This window comes from Rhododendron vialii, chromosome 12a (assembly GCF_030253575.1).
Source record: "Rhododendron vialii isolate Sample 1 chromosome 12a, ASM3025357v1".
Classification (NCBI taxonomy): Eukaryota; Viridiplantae; Streptophyta; class Magnoliopsida; order Ericales; family Ericaceae; genus Rhododendron; species Rhododendron vialii.
Window position 1 is genome coordinate 35365198 of NC_080568.1, and position 12054 is coordinate 35377251.

At 37.0% G+C, this 12054-nt stretch overlaps 1 protein-coding gene across 7 annotated transcripts; it reads left to right on the top strand.

Annotated features, from left to right (window-relative positions):
- The first annotated feature begins 3131 nt into the window (after positions 1–3131).
- Positions 3132–11486, top strand: LOC131309333 (15-cis-phytoene desaturase, chloroplastic/chromoplastic). 7 transcript variants are annotated; one of them, XM_058335990.1, is made up of 15 exons: positions 3132–3497; positions 4163–4462; positions 4551–4683; positions 5190–5278; positions 5891–5948; positions 6299–6454; positions 6929–7077; positions 7324–7443; positions 7728–7941; positions 8027–8129; positions 8479–8526; positions 9157–9202; positions 9742–9929; positions 10350–10512; positions 11064–11486. In XM_058335990.1, the coding sequence occupies exons 2-15, from the start codon at positions 4247–4249 to the stop codon at positions 11121–11123; spliced, it is 1743 nt and encodes a 580-aa protein (XP_058191973.1). In that variant the 5' UTR covers positions 3132–3497; positions 4163–4246; the 3' UTR covers positions 11124–11486. The 7 variants fall into 7 exon arrangements, with proteins under 7 accessions (XP_058191973.1, XP_058191970.1, XP_058191974.1 ...); XM_058335987.1 differs by having other exon boundaries at positions 3180–3616; positions 4536–4683; XM_058335991.1 differs by having other exon boundaries at positions 3180–3616.
- Positions 11487–12054: the final 568 nt, after the last annotated feature.

The following is a 12054-nucleotide window of genomic DNA, read 5'->3' on the forward strand; positions in this document are numbered from 1 at the left end:
CTTGAGCACAACTTATTAGACCGTCGATGGTGCGCCTTTCGATTGGCTTCTGACCAATTTGACACTAACAATTCGCTACATGTGCAAGTTAAGGTGGACAGAGCTAGGTCGCACGAGAGATTAACGAAAAGGACTCTGCAAAGGACCCCTTTCAATTACCAACCCCCACACCTCCCTATCCGATCATTTTTTCCGAGACAAAACTTATTCGGTCAGGATCGATCAACTAAAAATGTTCGAAGAATTTAACGAGTTGGATCACCACCAACTCACAAACAACACCCCACGTTGAACTAAAAGAAGCAAGTACTCCCACAAAGAAAACAAAATTGATAATTAAAAATGATGAAGAAAGAATTTTCCAACTTTATAGTCATTCTAAAAGAGTTTCATTTTCTTATGATCTTCCAATTCTTTCCCTAAAAATCACATAATTGTGCTTTCATTATTAGAAAAACCCATGTTTCACTGTGAATGAAATTCTGTAGTTATAGCGCATATTTGACTCATTGAGCTAGGCATACTCAATCAGTATGACAATGTGTCAAGCCTCATAGTAAACTTTTTTCTTCTTCTTTTTTTAAAAGATCACATGCATGCTATAAACAAACTAAGAATCACAGTACTTATCACAAAAAATAAAAATAAAAATAAGAATCACGGTCTCTAACAATGAGAACCTCTAACTCAGGCGGGATACAACATGAACTGAAAAATAAATTGGACGACAACCTCTTCGAAGCAAGCCAATGAGCAGCCCTATGAGACAAGAGACCAATTATCATGAAACCCAGAATCAAATATCCTCCACCATAGCAACAATCTCACATGGGCACGCAGCATTAGTATCATTAACGCAGTCAATAATTGTCTTGCAATCCAACTAAAAAATTGCTTTCAAGCCGTTCGATCGTATCCAACGACGTAGTCTAGAGTCTCCAAACTTTCCTCGGTGCCCATGCCTAAACGAAAATAGCTCATGATGCCTCCACTTTGCCACACTGAGCATTTACACCACTATCTCTTGCCACAGTACCAAAGGCGGCCTTCCTGTCAAAGTTATTAATCTTGTATCGACCAGCGTATTGTTTTCTCTACTGGAATGGTACGTATCGGTACCGGTCTATATCTCAGTACTGGTTCAAGTTTAACACAATTAATATTTTGTATGCCTTCAATATATTTCTTAGAAGTCTATTAATATTTTTTTTTTTACAGATTTATTAATAAGCACTCAATTTTTCATTTATGTTAAGCAAATCAATAGGTTTTACTTGTCTCAAACAAATGTGGAGATGAGGTGAAAGAATCTGTTAAGTTTCCACTAACCAACAAGTTGTGGATCACAACTTCTTGGTTTTGTCCTTATTCAATCACAACTTCTTGGTTTTGTCTTTATTAAAAAAAGTCGTGTTTGTTAGTTTTGTGCTAAATTTTTATGTAATATTGGTTCGTCTCGATGAGAGGAATCGAAAAAGAAAAATTATAACTTTTACACAAATATTTTGGAAAATATCCAAGAAAAAGATCAAACATTCAATTTTTTGAAATTTTTTTGGGCCTCAAACCCTCTGTAAGACCTGTAAGTCCAATGGTTGGTTAATGCTTGGGTGGACTGCGTGGGCCCTTAGTCTTGTAATTGGATAGATATGTCCACAGCCCATAACATCATCATGGGTTTGTTGGAATTGGATTCGTTGTGACATTAGTCTGGCTCGGCCCGATATTTTGGTCATAGGTTTAATAGCACCTGTTCAAGATTAATTTCATTTTCAAATATACTTAGAAAAAAGTATGTCTTAACAAAAGACTACATGTTCTTATCTTCTTATTTTCACTTTGGTCATAGGTTTCATTTTATTTAGAGAAGTTCATGAAATTCAAGACGGGCGTCCAAACTCAAAAGACAAACTTTCCATACCTCTATGAGACCCCAGACTCAAAGCAAAAATGCTAGAGGCACATCGGGTGTGGGACACCTTAGTCACATCCCTCTCACATGAGTTGATATATAAAGATTTCTGAGCAATTTTTATATAATTTAAGATTAATCTTTTGAGTCACATGGTTAGCAGCTCAGTTGATACGGAAAAGTTGAAGAAAAAAGCGAATAATTTTAAAGAATCTCCCCTCATTATGTCACATCTACGCTCTCAAATAAAAATGTAGAAGTAGTGCCTTGGAGATGCTCTAATCAAAGATAGAGCCTTGCTCCATAATAGAATTGGCGATCCGTCCAGGAAATTGATTTTTACATTCTTTTTTTTTTATTTTTATCCACATCCTTTTTTGGATTTTAGCAAAAAAAAATACATACACTTTCAATACTAAAATTCAAAAAAAGAAAGAAAAAATGTGATTATAAAAAAGAAAATGTAGAAATCAATTCATCCCTCCGTCCAAACAGACTATTACCCAGTCGACTTGTTCAACTTTAATTTTTTCCCCTGATCTGACTTGTTCAACTTCGCGGACAAGTGAAGATTTTGGATGGAACAACCCGCTGATGGCTAGAGCTGTAAATGAACTGAGCCGTTCGTGAATTGTTCAAGGCTTGACTAGGTAAAGACTCGTTCGAGTTCGATTCGTCTACTAAATGAACCGAACATGAACCTCAATTTTAGGCTCGTTTTATAAATGAGCCGAATATGAACACAACAGTATTCAGCTTGATTAGGCTCGCGAATCTGAAGTATATGTGTATCATGGGGATTTTATTTAGTTATATAGTGAAAATTTTAAAACTTGTACAAGTCTAAACGTTTACAATTACCAAAAATTTACTTATGTATATGTTTTTATCATATTTTTATATGTATATGAATATATTTATGTACATAATGAAAATTTTATTTGCAGTTTTAGACTTGTATGAGAGCATAAAAATATGATATTATTAGATCATTAAGGCTTGTGAACAAGCTCGAGTTCAACCCAAACTTGGGCAAGCTCGGTTCGAGTTTGACTCGTCATAATTTCATTGAGTTCAACTCGAATTCGAGTTCGCTAAAAATTTAATGAACAAATCTGAATATTTTAATATTTGACTCGTTTACGGCCCTACTGATGGCAAACCCCATTCCCAAAAGCTGGCAAAAACCCCCCCACCCTCCCATTTAGGAGCACGGAGCAGTAAATCACATAATCTTCCAACAGACCATTCGTTTTTCTCTCAATTCTTGCTTTGCATTCTCGTTTTCAATTTCGCTCTTATAAATATTGGTAGTTCCGAATGTTTTCAAAGTCACTTTCACCATCACGCATTATTGTGTGACTGGGGAGTAATAACAACCCCCTCGTTTTCCCTGTACCCACCATTTCTTAAGTGGTAACAGCCAAAACACCACCATAAAGAAGGCCACAGTTCCCCCTGCTTCATTCCCTTGTGCCAAGTTTGCTCTCTGCCATCCCTTAGAACATTTCATTTGTTATCTCTTTCGCTCAGTTTGAGGGAACATAATTCAGCTTTCTCAAGCCCGGATTTTATTTTCCCCGAGGTAAAACCAACTCATGAAGCTGTTTCATCTCCAGGCCGTAAAACGCATCTTACGTGAAGGGTTCTCTTGAATTGATTTTGCTGAAATATACAGTCTTTCTGATCGAACCCTTCTCAGAGGTTTAGTTTTTACTTTCGAGTAGGTTACTTTACTTTCGTACAACTCCAGCTGATAACCCTATGGTGCTTCACTCTCGATTCTAAAGTTGGGTTCTTTAACTGAATCTGAGTTCTTTTTTCATGTTCCATTTTGCGGTTTTGTGGGGTTTTTTTTTTAACTCTTCGAATTCCATCTCTAGCATTTGGGGGACAAAGTGAAAGTTCTTCTTATGCTTAATCAAAGAACAGCTGTTGATTGTAAAATTGAAGCTATGGTGCACTTTTCTACTTTTGTCTAGTTCTTAACTATGGTGCACTTTTCTACTTTTGTCTAGTTCTTGATTTTGCAGCAGTAATTTCACTTACGATACACTAATTTAGCAATGGTGAAGCTCTTATTTATTGAGAACACGATTTCTGTTACGGGTGCATTGCTAGTTTTACACTTCTTTGATGGTCAATTGCTCAGCGTTAACTTCACTTCCAACATACTACTAATTTTGTATGACGAAGCTCTTTCTAATGAGGAAGCTCAAGTTATGTCTTATGAGAACGTTTTAATGGCAGGGGTACTATTGCTGCAGTCATTGAAATATTTCCCAAGAGTTAGTCCTGGTTCGCGAATCTGAACTGTGTATTGTGTCTGATAAAATGTCTCAATTTGGACATGCTTCTGCCGTATATTGGACTGGTCAACACAACGCAACTAATCTGTGGAACCCAAGGTATACTTGGAGATGTGGTTGTCCCATTAGTTCAAGGCATAACAATGCGCTATCATTTAAAGGGAGTGATTCATTGGGTCATAGGGTATCAAATGCCTATGCTATTAGAACCAGACCAATGAAGAATGTGCAGCCTTTGCAGGTCTGCTTTACAAATTCAATACTATGGTTTGGTTTTCACAGGATTGTTGCTAATCTATTTAGTAGTTAGTCAGTTCTTTGTGTTGAAGGTGGTTTGCATGGACTATCCCAGACCAGAGCTTGAGAGTACTGTCAATTATTTGGAAGCTGCTTACTTATCTTCATCCTTTCGTACTTCTCCTCGTCCAGATAAACCATTAAAGGTCGTAATTGCTGGTGCAGGTAAATATTTATTTTTCATTGTTTGCATACCCCATTTTCTAAACCTGTTTTATGCGGTGCTTAACTTAACTTGATTTTAATGGTCTAATATGACTGTATAGTTTAATTACTGAGTAGTGCTATGAGTCATGTTTTTCCGAACACATGATTGAATTGGGATGCTGGAGTTAAGATCTTGTGCTTTAACTCTTCAGCTTAAGTTTCCTAAGAGTTTATAATTAGGTTATGAAATTTGATCCTAAATAGCTTTTTCAAACTTAGTCCTTCAACCATATGTAGTTGTATGTGTTGTCCTTCAACCATACATATGTGTATGTGGGAATGTCCCAGACATTGAAACCAACCTCAGGATTTGGCCACTTGATGCACCAAAACCTTCAATGGCCGCCTAATGATGTGCTGAGTCTATCTGGTTTTGTTCTAGTGCTCAAAGATAATCATGTTACGATGTCTTCTTTTGTTGGAAATTGTTACATTAATTTACTATTTTGTTCACATCCTTTCAGGTTTGGCTGGTTTGTCAACTGCAAAATATTTGGCGGATGCAGGCCATAAACCTATATTGTTGGAAGCAAGAGATGTTTTAGGTGGAAAGGTTTGTGAGATGCTCTATTTCTATCCCTCTTATAACCAAAAGACATAGCTGCTGCGGTGCTGCCTGTCTTCTCATTTGTTCCTCCTATTCTTATACCATAAAAGTGAACTCTTTTGTTGTTTTTTGATCTGTCAGTAATTAGAATATATAATTTTTTGTTTACTGAAAAGTGAGTAGATGGATTTTTTCTGTTACCAACTAGAAGAAGATTTTATTTCGGCTCATTTTTCTGCAAAAATACTGGGGAAGATGTATGGTGACAGTGGAGTTCTATCCCCAAATCAAAGACTTTCTGATTTGATTTGAGAAAAAAGTAAAATCGAGTTTGAATAGGTATTTCGTTCACAAAGTAGCTGAAAAGATGTGATACTTTTTCAGAGAACTCATTATGTGATATTTTTATGTAGCAACATCAGCTATGATAACTTAGCTTCACGTAGTTCAAAAGGATCTTTGTTTTTTGAATATCATGGAACACGATGCCCTCAACAAAACTCAATGGAAAAGATTCATGTAGCTGACCCCAATTGATTGGGACTTAAGGCTCTGTTTGGTTTGGTTGGGTTATAACTTACATGTTATGTGGTAATGATCCGCCCTTATTCGGTCCAGGTGGCTGCGTGGAAAGATGATGATGGAGACTGGTATGAGACGGGCTTACATATATTCTGTAAGCCTTTTGTGTTTTACGACTCAATGATTATTTGGTCGCCGGAACAAGAAATCAAAGTTTTGGTAGATAGAGATCCAATAAAAACTCTTTTGAGGAATCTTACTTTGCGATGTGTTTACATTGAAGGTCTTAAAGTTCCTGCGTGTCTCTCAGGACATCTTGTCTGTTGAGGGTTCATTCAGAAACTTTCCGGAAGTTTAATAGGCCAACTGTATTTATTGTCTTCCTCGTCATCTTCCATATAAATAGCATATTTTTGTCTCCTGCTGGTTGATCATCTTTTACTTTGGGTGTTTCAACTTTATATACGTGTTACTAAATAAGTTTGGTTGTTTCTTTGCCCGAAGTTGGCGCCTACCCAAATGTCCAGAACCTGTTTGGAGAACTTGGTATAAATGATCGGTTGCAGTGGAAAGAACATTCTATGATATTTGCAATGCCAAACAAGCCAGGGGAGTTCAGTCGATTTGACTTCCTTGACATTCTACCGGCACCATTGAACGGTAAGAAATCACCGCTAACATTATGAGAACCAAAGCATGTTCATCTTTTCTCTTTTTTTGACTTCCTAAATGTCATTTAGGTTTTATGACTTAGCTTCAAAGAGAGTTCCAAAATAGGATTTATGAAGTTGGAAAATGCAAGAACTGCTTGAAATCTTGAATGCCAACTCATTTAGAAAAACCTTGGTTATGCTTCTAGTGACAGCATGCTATAGGATGGTGGTCTCGCTAACGGGAGTATCAAATACAAACACCATTGCGATTGGGGTATTCGTTCTTCGTGATTTGGCATGGTTTGTGGAAGGCAGTATTTTGCAGTGCATGTGGGTTATGGGGGCGGTGTGAGCAGTAGAACGGATCCCAGCCCTTGCATGTACAAAATAAACATGCTTTGACATCATAGATTTTGAGATTCTGTTATTTAATTACCTTGGAAGGTTTGATGAGTACATTCCATATAACTGTGATATCCAGGGATATGGGCTATCTTAAAGAACAATGAAATGCTTACTTGGCCAGAGAAAGTAAAGTTTGCAATTGGACTACTGCCAGCAATGGTGGGTGGACAGGCTTATGTTGAAGCTCAAGATGGTTTAACTGTGAAAGACTGGATGAGGAAACAAGTATGGTAGTCTTTTATTACACTCTCTAACCAGGTTTCTGTTGCATGAAGATTGTTAAGGGCTTCAACTAATGAAGCTAATTGAGTGGATCAAGAGTTATTCCTTGGGTTAGCATATGAGGATGAATATTTGGGGTAATTTGTAATGTGTGTGCCCGCGCTCGCACGTGTGTGTGTGTGTCCTATTTTACTGGTTTCTCAACTTTGCAAGTTACTAATCGCTTTATTATTTTTCCAATCCTTGTAGGGTGTACCAGATCGAGTAACTACTGAGGTGTTTATTGCCATGTCAAAGGCATTAAACTTCATAAACCCTGATGAACTTTCCATGCAGTGTATTTTGATTGCCTTAAACCGGTTTCTTCAGGTTCGATATTGTTCCTGTCCATCGTGTCCGATGATTTATATTTTGCATATTGTCGCATAGGATTGGTATGGTGGTCATTGAACGTACTTATGGAGGAGTATTTGATTCAATTTATGTGATTGGAAACCAATCTACTTGCACTTTTTTTCTACAAAATTCGCTTTTCTTCATAATTTGTTTTTCATGTTTTGTATTTTATTTTGACGTTGCCGTTTATAGGAGTCACATGAAACATGTTTCTTTTACTTAGCACTAGCTAATTTTGAATAGCTAATGATAAATAGGAAAAGCATGGTTCGAAAATGGCATTTTTGGATGGTAATCCCCCAGAGAGACTTTGCCTGCCAATTGTCGATCATATTCAGTCACTAGGCGGTGAAGTCCGACTTAATTCTCGAATTCAAAAGATTGAGCTGAATAAAGATGGAACCGTGAAGAACTTTTTGCTAAAGAATGGTAATGTTATTGAAGGAGATGTTTACGTTTTTGCCACTCCAGGTATACTATCTACTTCCTTGTTGTTGAATGACTCAATATTGTTAACTCAACCGTCCAAGATTCCTGATGCTTTGGTTCCGATTAGTCGATATCTTGAAGCTTCTTTTGCCCGAAGACTGGAAAGAGGTTCCTTACTTCAGGAAATTGGAGAAATTAGTTGGAGTTCCCGTTATAAATGTTCACATATGGTTAGTATGGTTCTTTCTGCTTGAGTTTTGTAATATTTTGTGCTTGATAAGTATGTGATTCTATCCATGCAAAATAAGGATTGTATAGCCTGTACTGACAGACAATGTTTAGATTTCTTTGTTCAACTGGTGTGACCTGGTAAACATGAAATCATGATTGAGGGAGGAAACACAAGAACATTCTTGTTATTGCATTTCTCAAGCATGTTCTTCATTTTCGTCAATCTTGAGTTCTCTTTCTTGTTTGGGTGGCAGTAAATGTTTACACTTCACAGTATAACTTAGTGGTAGCTGTCTAGCTGAATTGTGAGCTCATTAGTTGCTGACATTTAGTTGACTTCAATTGCAGGTTCGACAGGAAACTGAGAAACACATACGATCATCTTCTTTTTAGCAGGTCATTCTCATGCATTTCAGTATCAGTTTTGTCCCCTTTTATTGGGGGGTGAGGGTAACCAAGAATTTATTGAAGAAACTAAGATTATGCAAGAAGGGTATGCCCTTCAATTTTCAAATCTCATAAAACAGGGAGCTAGTGAGTATTATAGGAATATTCTAATTGTTAAAAGAAAATTAAGGAAGTCAGTTTTATCTTCTATTTGTTCTTCCTTTATAGTCTTTCAAGTGATTTTGCGCATTTATGATACCAATATTTGAATTTCACAGAATTTGTTCTTCTAACACACGAACAGCAGCCTGTTCAGTGGAACATTTCCCCAAAAGAGTTTAACTGAGTACTAATAGGACTAGCAAGATTGAACACTGAGGGTAAATTTAACATTTGGCAGTCATCGTTGTCTTCTTCTTCCTCTCTCTCTCCCTCTTTTTTCCCATTCTTGTTTTCTTTTCTTCTTGTGTTTGGATATATAGTTCAGTATATCCTCCTTGTTATGTTTGTCTCCATTTTGTTGATGATTGTGAGGAGTGCTTCTTCAACTCCCAATTTGTATTCCCTTTGACCAAATGCGATTCTATAAATGTTGCTTCTAAAAGATCTATTGTAACCAATTGATTTTTCTTCATGCAGAAGTCAGCTTCTCAGTGTGTATGCTGACATGTCTGTTACATGCAAGGTAATTTTTTATAATGCCTGCAATATCTTGACTCTTGGCCAAAAGAATGCCAATATGAGCTGCCCCATCGGACTCATGCAACTCAATTTTATGGTTATTGTATACTTTCCTAATTTCCTTGTGTCATTGACATGGAGCAGCATCTCATTTTAGGCATTTGAAGTTGTTTTGTGACCTTAATTGGCTACTACGAGCATAGTAGAGTCTACTAGGAATGGGAAGAACTTTTGGAATTTGATGAGGCAAATGGCCAGGTTTTGTTAGCTTTTGTTTATTGTCTCTTGTACAAATAGGCAATTTGTTTGTATGATGAACATATAGGGGCTGGGGCTGCAGAAATTTTATTCAAATGAAGAAAAATATTTGCAACTTACTGAATACTGATGGTTAGATCAATTACTTGTTTCACGTTGGTTTTCAAGCATTAACAATATCCCTTCATCCAATTTTCTTGTACGTCCATATCTGGTGAAGACTTGAAAAGTCATCATCCTTCACTTGTCCCAAAAGTGTGCCTTATTATTGCCTTCTTTGTGTAGGAATATTACGACCCACATCGCTCTATGCTGGAATTGGTTTTCGCCCCTGCAGAGGAATGGATCTTGAAAAGTGATCAAGAAATTATTGACGCTACTATGAAGGAGCTCGCAAAACTCTTTCCTGATGAAATTTCTGCAGATCAGAGTAAAGCAAAAATATTGAAGTACCATGTCGTTAAAACACCAAGGTTGGAATCCACTCTTTTTTAGAATCTCACTTTTAATGGGCATTCTGAGTGAAGGTTAGTGCAAGTAAAAATGTTATCTCTAGTCCTTGACAGGTGGATAGCTGGATTATTCTCATCCATAGTGTAGTAGTTAGACAGCAGCTTGCAAAAGTGACTTACTGCTGTCAAAAATATTTTGTAGACTTCCTTTTATTAGCTTTGTTCTTCAATTTAGCAAAATTGATATTGATTTGAACATATATCTATGTAGATTTAGTAATCCCCATGCAACTCAATACAAGTACCATACGCCATTACAGTTTTAAAGGAGAAAATAAAATAAAATATCCTACACGAGTAAGATACCCATACGCCACATGCTGTAGCTCTTCGCTGCTTAGATTTATTTATTTTCTAAAACTAGCCTATTTCTTTGTTCAGGTCTGTTTATAAAACTGTCCCGGACTGTGAACCTTGCCGTCCGTTACAGAGATCCCCAGTGGAAGGTTTCTATTTGGCCGGTGACTACACAAAACAAAAATATTTGGCTTCAATGGAAGGTGCTGTTCTTTCAGGAAAGTTTTGTGCACAAGCTATTGTACAGGTAATTTCTATTTGGATGTAGTATGTGTTATTTCTTACTGGACAGGCAGACTTGACTGATATTTGTCGAGGGTGTTATGCTCATTTTCTTATTTCGTTAAAAAGTAGCTAAAGAACCTAATTTTTCCTAATTGAACTAGTAGTATCCTAGTTGAGTTCCATTCTGAACTTTGAATATCTGGAATCTTAACATCATGTTACTTCTTGGCAATGTAACCCACAATACTATCAGGAAAGAGAGCTTGTTTTATGGTTATGCATCACGTTTGACTAATGGGGTAGATTTTGTAGTTGTTTAGCATGATATTACTTTCTGGGTGCTTATGCCATATATATTAGCTGGCTCAGCCTGTAAAGTCTGTTTCTGGTTGCAGCACATCTCCATACCCTGGCTTGAACAATTTATTGCTTCTTGGATTGTTGAAACAAGAAGAAAGGAAAATAAAAACAGAACAAAACTCAAGTGAAACTTTTTAAACAAAGAAATAATAAAAAGTGTAGCATCTGCTTTTGTACATAAATATTTCAGCAATTCTGTATTGAACTATGTAGGATTTCGAATTGCTTGCTTCCCGGAGCCAGGAAAAACTAGCTGAGGCAAGTCTGGTGTAACAAACAATGCAAATCTGAAGCAAATTTGTGATTACCCAGAAAGCATGCAGAAATTAAGGATCTGCAGATACATGGTATTTGGGCAAGGAAAATGCTGCAAAAATACACGTCAGTCATCTATTCAACAGCAAGCTATTTGACAGCGAATCCCTAAGAGTGCAAGTTTACCTATTTTTGTTTTCATCACTGTAATCTGTATACATGACTGTGCCCTAAGGTAAATTCAGTCGATTTTAGGAGAAGGTTTGTAAAAATATCACACTCTTGGTGAAAATGTTACAAATTTAGAGGAACGCTATATGCTTTTAAACTTCTTGTACACTCATTTCTGTTTCAAATGAAGCGATTCGTTACCAACTCACAGAAGGGGAATTAGATACCTCTACCGTTTTGGAGATTTGGGTACGACCTTTTCCTACAAATGTGCTGTAGGGTGATGCTCTCAGTTATGGAGTACCAAATACATGAGTGAAGAAGTTCAATTTACTTCTCTAGTTCCTATCTTTCTCTTGAACTAGTGTTCTGGTATCTATTAGCTTATGCAACACTCTTGGAGATACACTGTACTTGGATGAATTAACTGTAGACTGGAATGGAGTGTTTGTGGAACTCCTTCACTTCATTCATTGAATTTGCCCTCCTTTCTGCAATTAATTTCTTACTCCAACAGTTTGGGAGTTCCGCCTCTGGAAAGATGACGGATATGGATATGGACGAGTCCTCGTGATCATATCACGCTGATTTTTTTTTTCCACCACCGTCCTAACATGGTCGATTCTACTGAAGTAATACCCTGATTGCAATGTAATCTTCAGGTTTCAAGTTTAAGTGAACCCTTGAACCCAAGGAGTTGGTCAGGGAGGACATTGCAGCGAGGGGTTTACTTCCCTAAACTCGCATGTTCCACTTCTATTGCTGGCAAAAAGTGAAG

Excerpts from the sequence above, each read along its gene's own strand:
- LOC131309333 (XM_058335987.1), top strand. The coding sequence starts at position 4,247 with ATGTCTCAATTTGGACATGCTTCTGCCGTATATTGGACTGGTCAACAC. Across the intron at positions 4,684-5,189 it reads GGTCGTAATTGCTGGTGCAG|GTTTGGCTGGTTTGTCAACT; the intron begins GTAAATATTTAT and ends ACATCCTTTCAG. Across the intron at positions 8,130-8,478 it reads GTTATAAATGTTCACATATG|GTTCGACAGGAAACTGAGAA; the intron begins GTTAGTATGGTT and ends CTTCAATTGCAG.